This window comes from Vicia villosa, unplaced genomic scaffold, assembly GCF_029867415.1.
Source record: "Vicia villosa cultivar HV-30 ecotype Madison, WI unplaced genomic scaffold, Vvil1.0 ctg.000052F_1_1, whole genome shotgun sequence".
Classification (NCBI taxonomy): Eukaryota; Viridiplantae; Streptophyta; class Magnoliopsida; order Fabales; family Fabaceae; genus Vicia; species Vicia villosa.
The window spans coordinates 1,869,650-1,893,472 of NW_026704981.1; the positions used below are offsets into that span (position 1 = coordinate 1,869,650).

Below are 23,823 nucleotides of genomic sequence, written 5' to 3' on the forward strand. Positions count from 1 at the left end.
TAATTCTTCACCTTTATAATGATTTATTCATATTTAAATGAATTAAAAATTCAAATAAATAAGATAAATATTATAAAAATAAAATAATTAATAAAATGGTAAATATAAGACCCATGGACATGTTTGAAATCCAAAAGTTAGGCCCAAAGGTTCAAAAAACCTCAAACTTTTCCACTTTGTATTTCATGCATTTTCTCAAAATCGCCTAACTTATGCAAGCCATAACTCATTCAATTTTAATCATATGGAGATGTTCTAGGACTTTTTGGAAAGCTCAAGATTCCCTCTACAAGCCACTTTGGAACATATTTTGCATTTGGAGATTTTATCTTGATGATATTGCTCGTGCCAAAAAACAGCTTTTTGCGATCTTCTAGAAGGACCTGTAATGTTTTGGCTTATATCTCTCAAATGAAGCATTTTTGGACTTGGCATGTGAGAGACAAAGTTGTAGAGAATTCAATTTCCTTCAAAATGAGCTTTGGATGGGAAATTTCTGATGTTCCATGTGAAAGTTATGGCTGGTCAAAGTTCAGTTGACTTTAGGTCCAAAAACCCTAATTTAGAAAGTTTGAGTTTTGATGATTTTAGAGCTTTCCTTGATGAATCATGATCAATCCTTGATCAAATGATGAATGATACTTCAAAATACGGATGTTGACCAAAAATCAGGAATTTTGACTGTACTTTGACCACAGTTGACTTTTAGGTCAAACTAGTCGACTGTTGACTATTTGAGCTTTTGTCTAGGCAATCTTGTGAATCAGAGTTTGAATCTTGGCATGAGGACCCTTTTGAGCATATGAGAGGCCATGGAGTCCACTTGAGGTATCAGAAGTTGATTTCTCTTTGAGAAGATCAAAACTCTAATTCAAAGGCATTCGTTTAGGAGGTAGGTAGCTTTGAGCAATTGGAGATCTTTGAGCGTTTGAAAGTTAGATGGACTGAAATATGATTAAATATGATGGGAAAATTTTGGGGTATGACATCGAGCAACTAGCAGTCCTATTTATCCACCTCTCCAAACACAATATCTTGAGTACCTATGATGGTGACCACATCTGCTGGCATGTGATGTTTGGACATAGAATCGAGTCCTGTTGAATGGGCAGAGCAGGGTGCTCTTATTTTATGACGGTAGGGACGATTGCTTCCATTACTGACCAGAAAGACACCAAATTCTCCTTTAGGTGCTTCAACTGAGGTATAGGTAGAAGGAGCTGGTACGGAAAAACCTTTTGTATAAAGTTTGAAATGGTGAATTGAGGTAGAGTAGACCGATGATCCTGTAGTCATTTAGCCGGTTATTGAAAGAAAAAGCTTGCATATGCTCTCCCTATTCGTTAATCTAATAGGTCTGATCTCTCTCCAAACCTAACGTGAGAGTTTCCCATCATAGGGCTTTCTATCTATAGATTTAGCCATTACCAAGGAGCTAATTCATTCATAACTCAGTTGACTGCTTATATAGATAAGGCAGAGCATCCTTGGCTCAGCATTATAGAACATAGGGCTTCGGCGCTACTACGGCGCTTCGAGTTAGCGAAGCTCTGTAGTAGCGCCTCGCTATGAGAATCTAGATTCGCTAACGCTCGGCTAAGTCTTAAACCTTCGCGCGTTCGCTTTCTCAGTAGCAAAAGCGCTTCTCTTTTCCCCTTAAGTAGAAGGACAAGAAAGATATTTTTTGTTTAATTGCTCCCGCTTCCTCGCATCTGCGCTCGTTAAGACAACTTACCTTTCTGGGTGGTTAAACTGCGGTTGAAGCGGACATTTCGAAATGACAGCTTCGAAGATTTATATATTCTTATACTGTCACGGTTATCCCGGACTGTGTTTCGGAAAAAGTGGCCTACTTGAAATGAAATAAAGGGCGAGCACTCTTGTGTTTCAACCCCACTATCACTATACTTTGAATTGTTGTGGGGCACTGTGTACTTACATCCTCTATGATGAGCAAGTGAATTGGGCCGGTGCATGGCGAACGGAACGGTTCATCAAGCCATTTCTCGTCTCAAACCCCTAAACTAAATAGGAAGAGGGGTACTTTACAAAAAAGGGGTAATTGCTTCACACCTGACTGTGATAGCCCTCTCGATACCTTATTGCAGCTTTGTTAGTAGTGGCCGTGGCCGCTTTTCCATCGCTAGAGCCTTTTCCCAGTGCGCGGAGACCCAACGAGGAGGGTGTTAGTGGTTTATCATTGGGTCAATAATGCTAATCCCTCTTTATTTTTGCGCTACTCCTAGGGCGGGAAGAAGATAAGAAAACGCGATGCGTTCTATTGGTTTCCCAACTTGTTGCTTCTAAAGGATGCCCTCTCTCGGCTGGGTGTTGGTCCAGCCCACTACGAGGATCCCGTATCCAGTAACCCAATCTAAAAAACGGTAAAAAAAGGCCTTGTCTAGGTTGGATCTATGAAGCTTACCTTATTATGATGTATGAAAAGGCCTTTCCTTCACGGGCTTACTTAGTGCTTGTGCTAAGGAGCAAGAAAACGGATGCGCTAAGGTTGACGCTCGACCCAAAGAAGCAACGACGAGCCCCTATCAGAGAAAGCCTTGGTAAAGCGCGCTAGCACGCTTGACTTAGAGGTTCGTGCATCCTCTTGCTGGGAGAGGGGCTAATGCCAATCGACTGGTTGGAAAGGGGTGAAGTTAGAGTCAAGGGAATGGGTTTTTTAGCTGGTGCGCGTTAGTGCACTTCCGTTTTCCCTTTACTAGTAGGGGGTCCCGTGGTTCCTATGCCGCCGCGTTTCCAGGTCCTTTTCTTTTAGTGCTTCAACCCGAAGCGATAGCTTCTAGCTAGTTCAGTGGATAAGATGGCTGCGCTCCAGCTCACTCAAGAATGGGACGGCAGTGGTCCGCCGACAAACTTGTTATGATCTTGGACGCAGTACATTGGAATCCTTAACCCCCACCACGAACGCTACCGCGCGTTCGCTTGCGGTGCGGTAAGGCACCACCCTGTTGTGCCAGCAGCCAACTCCGGCGTGTCAGCTTAGTTATCCTCATCAAGCCACTTACTTGATGTCTAGCTTGCCAACTGGTAGACGGTTCCTTTTCCCCAGATCAATGAAGAAGGGAGAAGTCAGTTGATTCTTTCGAAGAACGGGAAGCGAAGCGCTATGCCGGGGCGGGGGGACGGGTAAAGAAAAGGCTCTGAAGAAATAAATTGAGATTCCTAATGCTTCTCCATGCCCAACGAGATGCGCCAATCTCGGGATGCTTTACTCCTAACCCCACTAGGTTCCGAGACGCAGCTTAACCTGAGTTTCGGTTAAGAACGACGATGATCTACGTTTCACACGGCGCACAATTCCATGGATAGTTTCATTCGACATCGTGATGGAGGACATAACTTACGATCATCGGCTTTTATCATGCCACTAGGCATTTTATTAGGACATTGGAAAATTATTCACAGACTTTGTCGCATCTCTTCAATACGGATACAGTAACGATCATAGCGATCTCCTCTGATACCTACAGGTACGTCAGGCTCCGATTGGTCATGAACATCGTAAGGTGCTGCTCTTCGCGAATCCCAGCAAACCCCTGGTTGGGATGGGTAGGCCCACCACTTCACTTTCACTTAGGCCCGGGCCAAGTCAGTGGGGGGACCCTGTCGGGCTCCTCCCCCCCCCAAAAAAAAGACAAACTGTACGTGATAGTTTCCCTTCATACGGCTCGAATCATTCTCAGATGCCCCGAGAGGCATCCTTTCCTTGTTTGTTGGGTTGCGCGCAAACGAGCACTGGCCGCAACAGTAGGGAACTATGACCAATAGAGTCAGACACTTAGCTAAATCCGCACGCAAAAGGAATGTAGTTCTGGTTGAGGCTTTCTTTCCTTTATTAGTCTTGGGGGCGCGGGATGTTCGCGGAGTCTGTGCCTTCCGTACCACCACAGGACTGGTCATTCTTGGGCGGATCCCGCTCCTAAACATAAGGGATAGGGGGGCTATCATATCAAAAGGGTTGTAAAAAGATAACCCGGCTACCTATTTCATTCGACGTTCCGCCCGCCCGATTCGACCTACTTTTTGAAAACAAGAAGGCGGCGAGCTAATCTGCTTTGATCAATGAAAAAGCCCAATCAGCCACCAACTCGATGTAGGTCACGTGACCTACAGCTCGGCCTTCGCTTTTTGAGACTTCCTCTACCCACATCTCTATATGCCCGCAGCACTTCCATATGGAGAAAGATAGGCTTACCACGTTCCATCAATAGCACCTAACCTATGTCGATTTTGGCGGACTGTGCTCCACCCCGGTGAACTCATGCGGTTCCGACGTGCCCCGAGGCCAGAGGCGAATCCATTCACGGTCCGTAGGACCAACACCATTCGAAGGTGGGTGGCCCGCCCCGCCTAGAACATTCATGTTTGACTGGGCTTACACACATTCGCTCACTTACGCTGTCCCCCCTCAGCTCACCCTAGCCCCGGGCCTTTTTCTCTTCTAACGTAAGCTCCAAGGCTTCACACCAAGTCTTCACTGACAGAATATGCAGCTTAAGTAGGGTCAGGCAGAACCGTTGTTGCCTGATGGGAACTCCCCCCATATTGCTATCAATGTCTTCATGTCGCACGACCTCTTAACATTACACCACTGAATCCCCAATCCTTTACTTGCTGTGCAGTGACAGTACCAATATCCACTAATCGTTGTTTCCAGATACGGTTGCCGGTTGACATCTCTTCTAATTCGTCGATACGAGAAGCAAATTGTTGTGTGAAGGAATCAATATCTCGACATAAGCCAAGAGGCAGATCTTGTGCCACTCCACCTGGTCGTATGAAACTGGCATTCATCCTGGCTCCCGAGACTCTTTCATAGAATTCCAACAATTTCTCCGGCTCCTCAAAAGCCCACAGGGACGGAGTTGATGCTCCCACATCCATAGCATGAGTAGTTAAAGCAAGTGAATGATTTGAAATTCGAGTTATTTCACGGAATAACACTCGTATATATTGAGCTCGTAATGGTACCTCGCAATTCAAAAGTCTCTCTACGGCTGAAGAATGAGCGTGTTCTTGGGCCATCGTAGAAACATAGATAGGGTCGACGACAGAACGAAGAACTCACCCTAGATACAGCTTTTTCGTACATGTTCACTTGCATCACATACACAAGTTCTCTCTGAACCGTGCAATAAGGTCACCATAACACGGCTCTCCCACTTGAGTGACCTTAGCCCCAGGTAGGCCATGCTATTCAATGATATTGGAAAAATGGCAACGTAACGTAACAGTATTGAAAGCTGGTCGCCTTTTTAGGGAGGGAAAGCCTTTCAATAGGAGCCCTACTTCCCTCTTTGCGACCTCATCACTTCAAAGCGCAAACCCATTTCTTTCTGAGTCACCGGGCGGAGCGCACCTTTGGTACTTTGCTTATAGCTTTTTGAGGTTATGCAATAGACGGGAGGCTTAGCTCAGAATCCCCCTGCTTGCAGAAATGAATGGATCAGAGGGGGGGGGGGGGCTGGGTTCTATTTCCGGGCCGGGCGGGAGGTGAAGGCTATAAGATAAGATTGCCCTCCCGGTAAGGAAGAGAGGAAAAGGGTGTTGTCATCTATCTCAACCAGTTTCCCGAGGCGTTGAAAATCCAGACCGGCTCAGAGAATCACTGGCGCTATTTAGCCCTTCGTTTCGCCATTCGAAGTACTACCTTTGCCTTCCCTTTTTGTAACATACCCAGGCGCCCTCCTTTCCAATCACTAAGAAAAAAAACCAATCAAAGCCCTATCTAAGTAAAGCTTCATCTGTTATTTTCCCGGCCCCTAGGGAGTTTACTCAACCCATTCCCCAGTCTTCCGCAATGCTCAAGTAAGTGTGCGACTCTATATGAGGACCTCATTCCCTTCTGCCCACTCTTTGTTCACACGGTTCTCAAAGCAGAGGAGGAAAGGTGGGCAGCTGGTACCACGAGCCCTCTGTGCCACACATCTATCCAGAAGCAAGTGTAGTTCACCGGTTCCACCGAATGCTCCTATCTATCGGCAAAGATCGTGTGAGTGTGCAGTTATGCTTCGGATGCCTGCTATAGAATAGATCAACCCAGTTCCTGTTCTTTTCCGGTGCACTCGCTTTATATCTTCGACACACAAGGAAGGACGCGGTGGGAAGGAAGCAGCCCTAGCCTCTGTCCGGCCGATCATTCCGCTGGCATCTTGCATTCACGCCTCCGTTTGACTATCGCTCGGGGATGGAGTTATAGATACGTTAGTCTTAGCGGAACATTGGCTCCACCTGTTATCTCCTTCTACGACATGCTGTTGTCGTCGCCATATTCAATATGTCACTTAGTCATCTCTACCTCGCTGCGGGTCAGCACATCTGAAAGAAACGGAGGACTCCATTCAGTGACTCCGCGACTGCCCTCTAAACGATCAGAATAAGGTAAAGCTTGAAGATAAGTTTTGTACTCTATTAATTTCTCAGTCTCTCTAGTCGGGTGGGCGCCGGCCGGTCTTTCGACCAGATCCCCCTAAAAACTGTACGTGCGGGTCTCCCCCCATGCTGCTCACGCCATTCGAGGTGGCCTAGCCCAGCATTCATTCGCAAATCCTGTAGTTAAATTGAGACTGCTCGACCTCGGAAGCTAATTCGCGTGTAGGCTGCGTTGTATGTCGTACCGTTGACTCTATCTATTCATTGAATTTACTTTCATTCATTTTTTTGTTTGATAGGCTTGATCCCCCTTTTTCCAAGAATTAATGCACTTCCCCTTAACTTCAAAGGGCCTTCTCTAATAGGGGAAAAGCCTTCCATTTCCGTCAAATGACCCGGCCCCCTGGCTCTTCCACCGTCCTGGCTCCCTTTCCTACCTATGCTTGCGCCCCCGGCACAGGCCTACCACGCTTCGCGCCTGCGGCGTTTTCGCCGGACGGTCTTTGCCAGTAGTGCCATCCTCCCCGCTGGCTGTATGGGCGGGTTGTCCCTCGCTGCTGCGTTCTGTTAGGCTATAGATTATAGGAACAAATGTAGTTGAATGAGACAGCAGGAGGGTTACACGTTCCGCTTTGCCGAGATGTGAGGTGCAGGTGGTGATGATCACCCTGGTGTATGCGCTAGCGCCCTTGACAGGCACTTCAGGACCCGCCAACGCTCATGAAAACCCGGGTCGGTAGGTCCTTCATTCATCTGACTGGAGGTGTGGATAACGAGACCACCTTCATAACCTTCTCCCTTTTGTTCTTATGTTGTAGTAAGGTAGGGCGGTTCGCTTGAGTTGCTCAACCGCCCCTTAGCCCGGTGCTCGTGACGCGCTACGGGACGTCCACCGTGCCGGGGGACCAAGCAGGGCATAGCTAGCGGCATAGGAGCCGACTCGGTGTCAGCGGCTTCGTGCCGCACTGGAGTGATCCAATATGTGGTTCCGCACGTTCCACCACTTCTCCGTTCATTTCCAATACTGATCGTGAAACACCATGGGCAGCAGGATGTTGAGGTCCGAAATTCGAAGTGAAATTTTTTATTTGCCCGTTCCTAGTCGTCATGGGAAAAAAGGAAGAAATAAGAAAGATATTATTCCCTAAGAGCTTGTCCAGTACTACCTGTACCAGAAATGCATCTCCTTGCATGCGGGAGACTTCTATGCCAGCCGTCGGCTCTGTTATGAAAGAAAGCGGCAGACTCATCTTACAGGTGTTCCCTAATGAGGGATTTTAGGGGATTAGGGTTCTCCTTTATCTCCTCCACCCATCCGCGGAGGGTTTCAATATAAATCTCCGCATATATTTTCAGATCGCGGGACATAATGTTCTCTGCGACACTGGAATAGATTTATTCCATTTCCGGAAAGTGAACGGAAAGCCGCCCTTTCCCCTTCTCACAATATTCCCGAACTTGCTCAAGAATCAATGAATAGCACTTCGAAGTCCCTCAGGGGGATCGGCATGGGGAACTTCCACCGGTTCTGGACTAGAGCCTGCGGGTTCTGAATGACCTCCCTCTAACGGTGAAAAAAGTGGTTAACCATCTCGAATGAATCCATATCGTCCACCTGAAAAACGTGTCTCAACTACAGCCAACTAACTCCCATGTTTCCCTATCGGTTGCAATTCATTATCATGGTTATGGTATGATTGATGAATTATTTGTTGTTAATGATTAACGATGTTTGTTTGGTGATGAACGATGATAATATTGTATGAAGTGGTGAAATTATGTATGATCTATGTCTCCTATATTATTTATCATGCATTCCTTTATACTGTAAGATACCTCACCCCTTCTGTTTGAATATTACCCCTTCAATAGTTGAGTTGGTGTCTTCGCTCTGATACGTAACACTCAGGAGGGATGAACGCTATCGTTTTACTATTTGTTTATTTGTTGAATTTTAATTGCTTATTGAAGTATGTTTACAGCTTGAAGATGATTTTGTCAGATTAAGATACCATGGCATTTCTAAGATTGAATATGTTGAATTCTACTGCGTACTTGAAAGTTATTTCCTCCATTCCTTTTTATAAGAGACAAATCACTTTTTAGGTTCATTGAATAACCAATGTATTTGGTCTGTTTATAGACTAGATACATTGATTATTCAACGAACCTAAAAGTGAGTTGTCTCTTATAAAAAGGAACAGAGGTAGTATTTCATTTGAAGACTATATCGTTTGAATGGTTCATTCGTTTATACATGTTATGTATCTATTATGATTATGACCAATTGTTTTTGTGTTATGAAGTAAATGTGACATCCTGGTTTCAAAGAATTATTTGAAATGATGATTTTTATACTTTGATTTTAGTAATATTATATGGGGTAAATCGGGGTGTTACACCATCCTTTAGGTCCCAGAAAGTGCCATACTTAGGCAAGTGTGAGACGAACCATTTGTATAACAATGGTATACAGAAGGTGATCATTCCTCCTTGATATAGGTTCCTTAAATGTATAGAGTGGTAAGTATCTGCAAGTAAGGTAGGAACTGGGTTTCCAATCAAGAAGATCTTGATTGCATTGATGTCAACGAAATTGTCAATTTTAGGGAACAGAAATAGTCCGTAGATAAGCAAGGCTAAGATATCCTCAAAAGCACTCATATCTTAGATGCGCACAAAGTACCGAGCTTGGTCTATTAAAAACTTGGCGGGTAAACCTTGGATTCCTCCCCTACTTGTCATATGAGTCCTGACGTCCACTACATTCAAGTAGTTGCTGCAATGGTTATATCCTCGGGATCCTTTTCCAAACCAGAGTACAGATCCTAAGCGTAAGTGAGTATCCCAACCAGGCGAAAGTATTCCTCCAATGTAGGCATGAGTTGATAGTCTGGGAAGGTGAAGCAGTGGTATACAGGGTCATAAAACTCAGTAAGTGTAGGAAGGATCCCATCCATTATGCTAGTTTTGAGAATACGCAGAAGCTTTCCGACCTTCTCCTTGAAATCCTGAGGGTTGACCACTAGTTCTCCTAGCTTTTCCAATTCCTCTACCTTGGGAATCTTGAAGGTGTATCTCTTAGTCCTCCTTCTTCCGTAATCCATGGTGTACATCTTTAATCCTTTCTCTTTTTCACACAACGCTTTTTTTATGCATGAATGTATGAATGCACACACATTTTTGAAAACATGGGGTTGAAGTGGTGTTGAGTGTCATGGAGTCATGTCTCTAACCTCGCCCAAGGGTGATAAACTAAGGATTTTGATTTTTGTACCTGTAGAACGGGTTATAGGGGTATCAGAATTATTTAGTCCAAGTTTAGGATATTCTTAATGTCGTCGATTACTCATACGAGTTAATTATATCTTTAAGAGAACCTCATATGAATGTAGTCTCTGCGTGACAATTACTTTCGCTATTACTTCTCTATGCCTTAAGAGTTCAAAGTGGGGTTTGAATGTTACTATGGTCCTCAGTAAGTTCCAAAAAGGATACCCACTGAGTGGCAGAGCTCTTAAGTTAGCTTGGTCGGAATTCAACTTCCTATAAGCAAAGTCTAAATTATTCAAGTCGAACTTGTTCGGGAATCACCCCTTATAAGTTATACTGAATATTGTTGCCACCTATCTTAAAGTTCACTCAAATCCGAGTGTAGGATTTCTCACCACAAGGGGGAATCAAGCCCTTTCCCGATACAAACCCATAAAAGTAAACAAGTAGAAATGCAGCAAACAAATGATATGATATAAACAGCAAAGTAGGCAAAACCTCTCATTTTTGAGGGGGGATTGTGATCCCTAATTCCCCATGGGTTAGACCAGTACGAGTCAACTTGTTCAACATTCTGAACCCAGGTTATTACTTGTCCCCAACAGAGTCACCATTTTTCTATATGCGTGTTTTTTTGGTGCCACCACTTTTTGCGATTACAACAGGACTTTTAATTTATCCTAACAAACAAATGAAGGGAAAAAATCTAAACTAGCCCTGGGTGTGTGTCAAGGTGTGGAGATATCACCTAATAGAGATCTAGGGTCCGAGAGGTTGGTTATACAGAGGAAAGGTATTAGCACCCTAAGTATCCGTAGTACTCTACAGGAACCCTTTACTGTTTATGCTTGTGTTTTGGGTTGTTTGCTATTTGGTTACCTTGAAAGTTTCTCCTTTATGACAGGAGAGAGAATTGAAAGAAAACAGTGAAACTGGTTGTTTTTGGTTTTTTGTTCGCTCGCAAAGATTCCTTGTGAATCTCATTTCTGCATATCCCTAATGGAAGTTAGAGCTTTGTGTAGTTTGGGGAACTAATAGGGAATTGGATTGAAATTCATGTCTTGTTCAAAGCCCAAGATTGAAGCGTAAATTAATCTTTGTGTACGAGAAAAGAGACAAGTCGTCATCTTAATAGAGAGATATCTCACATGTTCCACAACAAACATTTTTGAGGAAAAATAGGTATTCTTTTCACAGTAAGGGAGGAGGAACCTTACTTGGAGTATTCCAAGTATGCCACTTGCGTCTTTGTACAGGAAAAGAAGTAATCATAAGGGAATGAGAACAAGTTTGGATTTGTGTATCAACAGAGCATGCCACTTACATCACCTAAATGAGAAATGATTGATAATATTTGTATTTATGAATGTGGTGTAATAGAAGGAATATCTCTTCTATAGAGATGAATCATGTCTTACTTCTGTATAGAAGATCTGAATTTTGACTATCTTGTACAAGACCCAAGATTAAGGCTTAAATGTAAGTTTGAAACTAACTCCGTTGAAGATGTCTCCACTGGGGATTATGTTTTACTGGGAGATTTGTATGTGTTTTGTACTAAGCCTAGAATTGAGGCTGACTCAGAGGGGATGGACTTTGAATTATTTGTGTCTTGTATGAAGCCCAAGATATATACACAAAATTATGCAGTGTTGAAACATAAAGAACACAAGTAATTGTTTACCCAGTTCGGAGCAACCTCTCCTACATCTGGGGGCATACCAAGCCAGGAACAATATCCACTATCAGTAGTATTAATTCGAAGCTAAACTCCGCGTCTACAACTTCTCACTTAATCTCTACCCAATGCAATCTCTACTAAAGCAGATCCATCTAAGACACGAGGAACCTACCTCAATTCTCAAATCTTTCACCTGTACTAATTAACCTTCAGAAGACATACTTCCATGACAATACCTAGCCAATCCCCCTTGACTAAGAACACTAACTTAGAGTTACTTAAAAGCTTCCACCAAGAACAATACACCTTTTGCCTACGGGCTTCAAGGTGAACAACATGTCTCTTGTTTAAAAGCTTCGAGACCTACACGGTGACCTTCCCACAACCCGTGAGGTTCACCTAACCTAGCCTTAATGATTAAATATTTTCAATACTCGGCTGGCTTACAAAACCTAGGTTACAATGCTTTTATTTATAACCTATTCCGAACTGAATTTGGGCTTCTAATCGCAGCTTATTTTCTGTTATGCATATGTAGTTACTTCTACTACAAGCAAGGTCTTCAACATTTAGTTTCCTAAAATATCTTCATATTTAGAAATTATATATTCTTCAAATTCTTCGAATATTATGCCATGATTCTTCCGATTGATCCTTCGAATATTCTTATTGATTCTTCAAACCTGTTTCACCAATCACACCATGATTGATTGATTGATTACATTATATCCCTGAATATTCTGCAATACTCTGTAGTAATTAAATCACATATATTTAATTAAAACTCTTCTCTTCAGCTTAGGCATGATATCGTGGCATCCCATGTGACATGTTATTCTAGATGTTGAATTACTTCAACATAACATGTTCTTGGCATTCCTGTGGGATGATCGCGACTTTACGTGTCTATTAATCTGATGACTGCAAGTGCACAGTCGTGTCGTGTAGTTTTAAAAGATATCGAATCCACAAGGACTATGAATCGATCTACCGTTATCTAAGGTTACTATGTAAAGCTAAGGCTACAAATAATTTGATTGTTCCTAAGGGAGAGTGTTTGTGAATAAAAAAAAGAAGTATAATAATAAACAGATATCAGTATGTATTTCGTTTAACTTTAGGTGATCCGAAGGTCCATTGGCTAATGCATAATTCAATTAAAAATCTTTACTAATTCAATTGGTTAAAAATCCTCGTCTCAAACTTTCGCTCTGTTGATTTAGATTACTATCCTAACTCTTAATGTACGCTTTCGCCATCCCATTAGATATTAGAAAAGCTTTTTGGAAACAACGTAACTAATAAAATGCCTGTTTTATGAAGTTGTTATCTATTTAAATCTCCTAATCTCAAACTTTCACTCTGTTGACTCGGAACATGCTAATATCCCTAACGTACGCTTTCGCCATCCCGCTCGGGTGTAAAAATATTTTTTGAAAATAAATAAGTCCTAATTAGTTTTAATACGCTTTCGCCATCCTTAAAACTAATGTCCTATGTTTACTATCCAGTTAAAGATCTCAAACTTTCGCTCGATTGATTTTAACCTTTGACCGTCTTAACCGCTCAAACTTTCACTCTATTGGTTTTAAGACTTACTAATTAAATTAGACATACAAACCAAAAACAAGTGATAATTAATAAAACATAGTTTAAGCCAATTTATTTCGGATCCCACAGTTAACTTACTTTACATACCGATATCTTAGTAAATTAGCCAGACATATTAATACGGTTAAGCATGCATAAATTAATTTGGCTTATAATAAAAGGCATGTTAATTGGCATATAATATATCATGCAATAACTATAAATAAATGCGGTAAATAATAAACCTGAATAAAATAAATTGCAACTGAATCTTCAAGTACCGAACTTCCACCACAGGTTGGCTGGATCGTTCTTCGGAATTTAAACGGACGGAAATTAAAACAAGGAAATAAAAGCGATAAATCTAACGTAAGGCTAGATTTATAAAAGGTTCACAACAATTTCCGGTGTAGAAATTGTTGTGAGAAAATAAACTGTTTAAATGAAAGCAGGAAGAAAAATAATAAGCGCGGAACAATTTCGGCAGCACTTCGTTAGCAGGAAATCGGACGTTTTGAACTGAAGTGACTGCTTCTATTTATAGGGGAGCTTCTGCAGTTGGGACGCGTGAAAAGAGGGACCTCAGCTGACTTGGACTGGGAGACGTGCGTCTCCGCTTTTTGGGGAAGCTCCTTTGAATGACTTGAGACGTGCGTCTCAAGTGGAGAAAATATAGGGGACTAGAGACGTGCGTCTCCCCTGGCTGACGTGGCATGGAACGTTGGAGACGTGCGTCTCCACTTGCTTGTGTGGTTTGGGCCACGCACAATTGAGCCTTTGGGTCTCCTTTAGCACATTTGGGCCTTATTTGCACCTCCTTTTTACTTCAGCACCCATTTTTCATCTTTTAGGCATAAATAATGGTCATTTTAGCTCCATTTCCTTTCCTTTTCACAAATAGTCATAATAAGAGTGTAAAACCTGAAACAAAGCAAATACTCGCATAATATCATAATAAATCAATATAATAAACGGAAAACGCTATAAATATCTACGGATTTCAAGCTAAATATACGATATAAAATCGTGTTATCAAATTCCCCCAGACTTGAACCTTTGCTTGTCCTCAAGCAAAATAACAAGATAAAGATAGGAGGACAGCGAAATGAAATACGCTTCCACCACGTCGTTCGGTCATACTCAGCTACATAGTGTTTTTGTTTGAAAATAATGTTGCAGATCCTAGCAATAAGCTTATAGTAGCGACACTAGACAACTCCCAGCATGCATACCAATCCGAATCATGCTATTATAGCATCACCTTGACTCGTCATCTTGTTTTACCCTTTTCATTCGCGCGCAATCACATTAAGCCCTTTATCTTGACACGCACATAGCAGAGTAGTCGGTTAGTGACTATGATCCTTCTCATGGAGTTCTGGCACATTTATGTGGTATACTCCTTGGCGCTCATTTGTAGATTGTGGGGAATCGGACAACAGTCCTTCCTACCAAGTTCAGTACCAGATATCTTCTGAACCAATCAACGATGAGTTTTTAAATCCTTTGTATTTGAGATTTGTGACCGTTAGGTTAAATGATCTTGTGAGGATCACCTTACTTTGTAGGCACATTTCTTTTAGCGGTTAAGCACATAATTATTATTATGAGGATTATACACTTATATTCATCGACTCTCTGCGTAGTTGGTATCTAAGACGGTGCCGACTGCTAGAATAAACTACTAATGGTTACTTCAAAAATTAAAGTCGATGGTTTCGGTATAAAGGGTATTCAAATCGGTTACGCATACTTGGGGTTTTAGAGTGTTGGGACAATAAGGGTATTGGCTTGAATCTTTATCAATTTCTATGCGTTGAGTGTTTGAGTAGCTTCGTATTTCTCGAACGTGTGGGGTTGTGCATTTATCGTTTTGGAGTAAAATTTTTGTTATGGCTCAAGAAAATGGAAGAAATTGTAATGACTACGGAATTATACATATAAGACTTGAAATTCCATAAATATTCTTTATTGAATTAGAAAAACATTACAAGGAAGGGAAATAAAACTGAAAGGGAGGGAAATAAACTAAAAGGAAATAAAAATAAAGATAAAGCAAGTAATACGACTCCCCCAGACTTAAATGATGCAGTGTCCTCAATGCATGTGAACTACTCCTCAGTGTTGCGGTTGCGAGAAATGCTTGTGCCTCTTGTACGAACACGACAACGTCTATCAGTAGGAGATCCATTTACACGAATGTTAAGATCATGCAATTGTGTAGCAATTTCAGTGTATTGACCTTCGTTCCTAATAGCATAGTCACAGTGCTCTTGTTGCATCTCTCGAATGAGCCTTAGTGTTTCACTTTGATTTGTCTGCATAGCTTGAAAGAGTTGATCTTGGAGTTGAATAGCAGCATACATGGCATCAAGAGTGATAGGCGGAGGGTTGTTTTGAGGAGGTTGGTTGACATCAGCTTGTTCTTGGTTGAGTTCTTCTTCCATTGCATCCACAGGTTCATTAGGATGTTCAGGTTGGTTTTCTTGAGGATTGTCATTAATGAGCCTCCAACGCTAAACATAACGGATGTTGATTTGCTCTGGGCATGGCAGGATGACATAAGGAATCAGAACTTTGTTGACGACCAAAGTGTAGCGGCCATCATGGCGGGGTGAAACCAAATGAGAGTCACGACAATAGGTGAGATCGAGTGATTGAGCAGGCATCATGAGATGAGAGAGGGAGATGAGGTCATCACCAAGACCTAAGGCACAGGCCAAGGAGGTAATAATTCCGCCAAACAGGAAGGGGTTTGTAGCGGGGGCGTTGATGCAGCCTTGGATGTGTTGGAGCATAAAAGGTGCGGCATTGAAACGGATATTGTTAAGCGCACAATATAAGAAAAATAATTCATTTTGGTTTACCTTGTGGTTGTTGGATCTTGCAAAAGTAGTGTGCCCCAAAACACGTTGAAAATAACGTATAGCGGGGTTTTGAATTTGAGAAGCATGAAGAGACCTCTAACCGGTAGGAATTTCGCCAGTGAGATTAAACCAAAATTCGAAAGCAAGTTCTTCCCAAGATCGGCCATTTAGTTCTTGAAAGATTGTGCGGAGAGCATTTGGTTCATTATTAAAATGCAAGTACGTAGCCACTGCTTCTTGATCCAGAGTAAATTCACGGTTGAACATCCGAAATTGGATGTTACCGGTTAAGAGCGGTTGATCAGAAGTAGTGTTGTAGTTGAAAGAGCTCAAGAACTCTAAGACGAGCGGCTCATAAGTTGGTACGGGTTCGGTACAAAGATGGTGTAGGCTAGATTTAGTGAGTAAACGGGTGACACCATCTATGAGACCCAGAGTTTCTAGACATTCGATGTTCACAAATTTTATAGGAACAACCGAACGTTCATAGAAAGCAAGGTATTTTGTTCTTTGAGCATCATTGTCATCCTCTCGAAAGATAATATTTGCAAGGTTAGGAGGTGGCCTCTCTGGAGGCACACTACGGATGATTGAACGTGGAGGCATGATGTGTTTGAAAAGAAAAAATTGTATGGAGAGTAGAGGAGTAGAAAATGGTTTGGAGGTTGTGAAGAAGAAGAGTGGTGGTGGTGTGGTTTTATAGTGAGGTTTGAAAATGGTGTGGTTAATGTAGAATTAAAATGGAATTATGGTGGTGTTTGAAGTTTGAATGGAATGGAGAAATGGGAAATGATGTAGAGTTAAAGAGGTGAATGATGGAGGATGAATGAGGTTAATGGTGTTTAAATGGAAGAAATAACGGGGAGAATGAAGAAGATTGAATGATGAATTTTGAAATTCAAATTCAAAATTCAAAATGGAGTAAAATGCTTCTTCTGCGTGGTCAAACGCAGACTGCTGGCCTTGGGAGACACGCGTCTCAGGCAGTCAGTCTGCTGGGGGACAGGGCATGGAGACGGGCGTCTCCTGTCCTTTGCGTGCAGGGTTCTGGTCCCACATAATTGGAGACGTGCATCTCCTAGCTTAGGCAGGTGGCTGTCACGCATGCATGGGTGTGGACCAGTTTTGAATAAGTGATGTTACTATAAACAGCAAAATACCAGACTGAGTGAGTTATATGTATTCATAAATATATAGCAGTCAGACAGCAGAATAATATAACACAGTAGCAGTAAAGAATAAAATATTGCATTTCGAATTAAAAACTGGTACTGAATGTTGACAAAAACAGAATGCAAAAATACCGAAAATTAAATTCTAAACTAGGAATTAGAAATTGCTAAAACTAGAAATAAAATCTAATAATCTAAGCGGTAACATCTAGCCACGTCTATTGTTGTGCACATTAGAATAAATGTGTTTGAAAACTTCGTCGAATTGAGCATTGACGGTGTCGATGAAATAGAAGAAGTGCATTTGCAAAGTGTGTAGCTCGTTGCGCACATGTTGTACATCTTGTTGCAGTGCATTGATGGCTTGCTCATGTGTGTTTTGATTAGGCATTCTTTGGTTCACTGATTCGGTGGATGCAGTAGGTTGTTGTGGCTTAAGCTCGACATCAGTCATATCTTCGGTATATTCTCCAGTAGGAGTCTCAGGCTCATACTCAGGAATGGGTTCATCTTCAGGAGGAGGTTCATATTCAGGCACACGATCATCCTCAGGCATAGGTTCGTATTCAGGTTCAAGGTAATCTTCAGGTATATTTCCTTGGTCATAGTATCCAGGAGGAGTGTCAGGCTCAGATTCCGTTTCGTGCATTTCTTCATCAAAATGTTCATAAGCTTGTGGGGTTTCAGGTGAGGCTTCTCTCTCAGGAATCTGACCATAGTAAAGCCAGTTAGCAGGGTTGTGCACACTCGTCCTTGGGCTCGGTAAGGTGAACTGATCTAATACTTTATTATCAATGAGTAAATCAAACTGATCAGGTCCAAGGTTACCAATGATACCTCGATTAAAGCAGAAGCGAATGTCCATTGAGTTGTGAGAACCAAGAGGTGTCAATCTAAGTAGAGGTATTCTCAGTCCTATAGCATTAGCAATCATAGTGACAAATCCGCCGATCCTAATAGGTGAAACTTCGTCTTGCGTGATGCGTTCGAAGTTTGTTAGCATGAATGCGATGGCGTTGACCGGACGATTCTGAGAGGTGCAGAACATGATGAATAACTCTTCTCTAGAGACCTCAGTAATATTATCGGGTTTACCGAAAATGTAAGCGATGATCTTATGCAAGTATCTGAAGGCAGGGTTATGGATGTTCTCAGATTGAAACTCGTTCTCTTCAGGGTTATCGTTTCCAGTGATCTTGCCTCAAAATCTCTCCAATTCCCAATAAGCAAGACTGTCTTCAGCTACTTTGGTGTATGCATCTGATCCATGAGGTAATTCTAACATTTCAGCAAAATCTCGGATGCAAAAGTTATATTCCAAACCAAAGAGTCGAAAGAGGATAACTCCTTTCCTCAGCCCTTGTCCATAGTTAGGAAGATAAGTCAAGGAGCTCAAGAATTCCAGAGTGAGCTTTCGGTAAGTACTAATCTTGCGGAACAGGTGAGAACCGGTCCAACCGATTTGGTTCAGCAAGTGCATGACGCTCTCTTCGATGCTAAGTCTTTCCATAGTCGGCTGGTGAGGATAGCAAGTCAAATCCATTTGCCTTTCGGCCAGCTTAGCATATCTCGCTTCTTGTCCTCTACCACAAAACACAACTTCCATATTGTCAACTTCTTGCATCTTGATTAGTTAGTAGTTAAGAAAACCTATAAGTTGAAAATATTAAGATTAAGTTAGAACTAGGCTAGTGTTGTTTAAAAAGGAAAATAAAGAGAAAAATAAAATAAAAAAGTAACAAGTTATAATAATAGATATAATTATAAAAAGGAAATATTTTTGCGATTTAAAGATAGCGGTTATAATTATAGTTATTATTATAAAATGTAGGAAAAACATAAAAATAATTAAAATTAAAATTAAAATAATTCAAAATAAAATAGATTATTTAAATAAAAATAAAAAGTTAAAAATAAAAATAAAAAATATAATAAAAAATAAATAAATGTGGGTTGTCTCCCACCAAGCGCTTTGTTTTATGTCGTAAGCTCGACGATTAAAAATAGAAAACTATTTTTTCGAATGAGCAGGCAACTCGTCAAGTTTAAAAATTTGGATATTTTCATCGTGTTCGAGATGATGGTAAAACTTAAGACGTTGGCCATTTACGACAAATGGTTTGACGGTTTCTCCTTTGACTTCTATCGCTTCACTCGGAAATATGTTAGTAATTTCGAAAGGGCCCGACCATCTAGATCGTAACTTCCCATGAAATAATTTTAATCTAGAATTAAATAGAAGTACTTTATCGCCTATGTTAAAATTTTTCCTAGATATACGCTTGTCATGCCATTTTTTCGTTCTCTCTTTATAAATTTTGGCGTTCTCGTAAGCGTCTTGTCTAAGTTCGTCTAATTCGTTTATGTCTAGAAGTCGTTTCTCACCAGCGGCGGTGTAGTTTAGATTTAAATTTTTAATGGCCCGATAGGCTTTATGTTCTAATTCTACCGGGAGGTGGCATGATTTTCCATAAACGAGTTTGAATGAGGTAGTTCCAATTGGAGTTTTGAAAGCTGTTCTATAAGCCATAAAGCTTCATTTAACTTGGTTGACCAATCCTTTCTAGATATAGCAACAGTTTTCTCCAATATTTGTTTTATTTCGTGGTTAGATACTTCTACTTGTCCGCTTGTTTGAGGATGGTATGGTGTACCTATTCGATGATTTACTCCATATTTTCGAAGGAGTTTCTCAAGGATTCTTGAAATGAAATGAGACCCACCATCGCTAATTACCAGTCTTGGCACACCGAACCTAGGAAAGATGACGTTTTTGAAGAGTTTGATAACTACTCGTGTATCGTTTGTAGGAGAAGCGATAGCTTCTATCCATTTCGAAACGTAATCGACAACTACGAGTATATATTGGTTTCCGAATGATGATGGAAACGGACCCATAAAGTCTATCCCCCAGACGTCAAATATTTCTACTTCTAGAATGCCCTTTTGAGGCATTTCGTCACGTCTCGAGATATTTCCGGTTCGTTGGCATCTATCACAGTTTAATACAGCAAAATAAACGTCTTTCCACAGGTTGGGCCAGAAGAGTCCAGATTGAAGGATTTCGGCGCAGGTTCTAGATGTGCTATGGTGTCCTCCACACGGTGCAGAATGACAGTGTGTTATTATGCTTCCTATTTCTTCCTCGGGTACACAACGTCTAAAGATTCCATCGGGGCCTCTTTTGAAAAGGAGCGGGTCGTCCCAATAGTAATGTTTTAGGTCATGGAAAAATTTCTTCTTTTGTTGGTAACTTAGATCAGGAGGAAGTACACCAGCAGCTAGGTAGTTTACGAAGTCTGCATACCAAGGTGTGTAAGAGCGGACTAAAGCTACTTCTGCGAAGTTATTAGTTTCAGTGATTGGATGATATGGTTCTAATTCGTTAGCTTCTAACTGAGCGATGAGTCTTTCATAAGGGAAATCATCGTCAATTGGTACTTGTTCGGGTTTCAGATTTTCCAATCGAGAGAGGTGATCTGCTACGAAATTTTCAGTTCCCATTTTATCTCTAATTTCTAGGTCGAACTTTTGTAATAACCAGATCCATCTTAACAGTCTCGGTTTGGCATCCTTCTTGGTTAAGAGGTACCTAATAGCGGCGTGGTCAGTGTATATGTTTATTTTGGCTCCTACCAGGTAAGAACGGAACTTATCTAACGCGAATACGACAACTAATAATTCCTTTTCTTTTGTGACGTAATTCATTTGAGCTTCGTCTAGGGTTCTACTCGCATAGTATATGACATGTAGTTTCTTATCTTTTCTTTGCCCTAGAACGGCTCCTACAGCATAATCGCTTGCGTCACACATTATTTCGAAAGGCTCGTTCCAGTTGGGAGGTTGCATAATTGGCGCAGAGATTAATGCTTGTTTTAGCGTATGGAATGCTTCAGTGCATTTATCGGTAAAAATGAATTCAGCGTCTTTCATCAGTAATTCGGTTAAGGGTTTGGTTATTTTAGAGAAATCCTTAATGAAACGTCGGTAAAAACCAGCGTGTCCTAGAAAACTTCTTATTTCTCTAACAGTTTTGGGAGGTTGAAGGTTTTCGATAATTTCGATTTTAGCTTTATCCACTTCGATCCCTCTATCGGATACGATGTGTCCAAGTACAATTCCTTGTCGAACCATGAAATGGCATTTTTCCCAATTAAGGACTAGGTTAACGCTTACGCATCGTTTAAGTACTGATTCAAGGTTTTCTAAACATGTTTCGAAACTTCCTCCACAGACAGAGAAGTCGTCCATAAAGACCTCCATTATTCCATCCAGGAAGTCGGCAAATATTGCCATCATGCATCTTTGGAAGGTTGCGGGTGCATTGCATAGTCCAAAAGGCATTCGTCTATAAGCGAATGTACCATAAGGACAGGTAAACATGGTCTTCTCTTGGTCGTCAGGGTGGATAGGAATTTGGAAAAATCCGGAGTATCCATCCAGATAACAGAAATGTGAGTGTTTAGCTAGGCGTTCGAGCATCTGATCTATGAATGGTAACGGGAAATGGTCTTTTCGGGTGGCTTTGTTTAGCTTCCTATAGTCAATGCACATTCTCCATCCAGTTTGTGTATGTTGTGCTACAGATTCGCCTTTTGCGTTAGTGATTACAGTAACTCCCCCCTTTTTTGGTTCGACATGAATAGGACTAACCCATTTACTATCGGATATTGGATATATTATTCCGGCTTCTAGCAGTTTTTGGATTTCCTTTTTAACCACATCGCTCATAATTGGATTTATTTGCCTTTGATGTTCCCTAGAGGTTTTACAATCGTCTTCGAGCATAATGCGGTGCATACAAATGGAAGGACTTATTCCTTTCAAATCTGATATGTTATATCCTAAAGCGGTCGGGTATTTTCTTAGGACGGTAAGTAATTTTTCAGTCTCGGTTTGTCCTAAATCGGTGTTAACTATAACTGGTCGGTTATGTTCTTTGTCTAGGAATTCGTACCTAAGATCGGTAGGTAGTGTTTTAAGTTCTATAGCAGGTTTCTTAGGCCCAGGTATAGGATCAGAAGTTAATGCCAAACATTCACTCAGGTGGTTATCTTGATATTCCCCACGCCAGTTGTCGTCTTCAAAAATTGGCGGTATAGGAATTCTTAGGATCTCGGTTTCCTCATGTGGTTCGGATTTTATTTCATTAACACACTCGTCGATTATGTCGGCAGAGCAGCATGTGTCAATTATAGATGGGGCCTTTAGGAATTGGGAAAGAATAAATTCTATTTTCTCTTCTCCTACTTCGAAGGTAAGCTTTCCTCGCTTTACGTCTATAATTGCACCAGCGGTTGCTAAGAATGGTCTTCCTAATATGATCGGGATGTTAGAATCTTCTTGGATATCCATTATGATGAAGTCAATTGGGATGTAGAATTGGCCTACACGAACAGGGATATTTTCTAACATTCCTACAGGGTATTTAACTGATCGATCAGCTAGTTGAAGAGACATTCTCGTTGCCTTAAGCTCACCCAGATTTAACTTCTTACAGGTTGAAAGAGGCATCAAGCTAACACTGGCTCCTAATTCGCACAAGGCTTTCTCTATAATGGGCTTTCCTATTACGCAAGGTATAGAAAAGCTACCAGGGTCTTTCAGTTTAGGAGGCATGTTATTTTGGATGATAGCGCTACATTCAGCGGTAAGTGTTACAGTTTCGTTATCCTCGAGTTTCTTTTTGTTCAATAGAATGTATTTCAAGAATTTAGCGTACGAAGGCATTTCAGTTATGGCTTCTGTGAACGGTATGGTTATGTTTAATTGTTTCAGAAGTTCTACAAAATTTTTAAATTGCGCTTCGGTTTTTGATTTAGCTAATCTCCGAGGGTAAGGTATTGGTGGCTTATAAGGTGGCGGTGGAACGTAAGATTTTTCTTTTTCAGGTTCCACTTCATTGTTGATCTCATTAGTCTTAGCAGTTTGATCATCAGTTGATGTCTTTTGGGTTTCCTTTGGCTCTTGTTGGGACATGGGTGCGTTTTGAGTTCTAGGATCGATAGGTCCATCGTAGTTCGTTCCACTTCGTAGTGTTATTGCGTTCGCATGTCCTTTAGGATTAGGTTGTGGTTGAGCAGGAAACGTGCCAGCAGGGGCAGCAGTAGGTGCTTGTTGTTGGGCTACTTGTGAAATTTGAGTTTCTAACATTTTGTTATGCGTAGCTAAGGCATCTACTTTATTCGATAGTTGTTTTAGTTGCTCGCTATTGTGGATATTTTGATTTAGGAAGTCCTTATTGGTTTGTTGTTGGGAAGCTATAAAGTTCTCCATCATGATTTCTAGATTCGACTTCCTAGGGGCGTTTTGAGCAGCTACAGGCGCTTTTTGAAAGCCAAGTGGCACAGCAGATGCTTGTCCAGGCGCGTACAACGCGTTGTTGTTTTTATATGAAAAGTTCGGATGGTTTTTCCATCCAGGGTTGTACGTGTTAGAATAAGGGTTTCCTTGAGCATAATTTACTTGATCAGATGGGATTCCAGTCAAGAGTTGACATTCGGCAACTGCGTGTCCAGTTAATCCACAAATCTCGCAGTTAGGTGCTACGGCAGCAGCGGTGGCTGAAGGAGTGATGGTTAAGTTTTCGATCTTTTGAGTTAAAGCGTCTACTTTAGCGTTAACGCGGTCTATACCACTTATTTCGTACATTCCTCCTTTGGTTTGGGTCTTCTCTAGAGCGGCTCGTTCTCCACCCCATTGGTAATGGTTTTGTGCCATGTTCTCTATGAGGTTGTATGCTTCATCATGGGGTTTGTCCATTAGTGCTCCGCCAGCAGCGACATCTATAGTCATTTTAGTGTTATAAAGGAGACCACCATAAAAAGTATGGATGATCAACCATGGTTCG

General features: G+C 41.5%; 1 protein-coding gene and 1 pseudogene across 1 annotated transcript; one reads left to right on the forward strand and one right to left on the reverse strand.

Moving 5' to 3' along the window:
- Positions 1 to 4,019: 4,019 nt before the first annotated feature.
- Positions 4,020 to 5,451, reverse strand: LOC131623135 (NADH dehydrogenase [ubiquinone] iron-sulfur protein 2). The gene has a single exon (XM_058894144.1). It carries the CDS (start codon positions 5,041 to 5,043, stop codon positions 4,579 to 4,581), a length of 465 nt encoding a protein of 154 aa, XP_058750127.1. The 5' UTR covers positions 5,044 to 5,451; the 3' UTR covers positions 4,020 to 4,578.
- Positions 5,452 to 5,818: 367 nt separating this feature from the next.
- Positions 5,819 to 6,398, forward strand: LOC131623124 (uncharacterized; annotated as a pseudogene).
- The last annotated feature ends 17,425 nt before the right edge of the window (positions 6,399 to 23,823 follow it).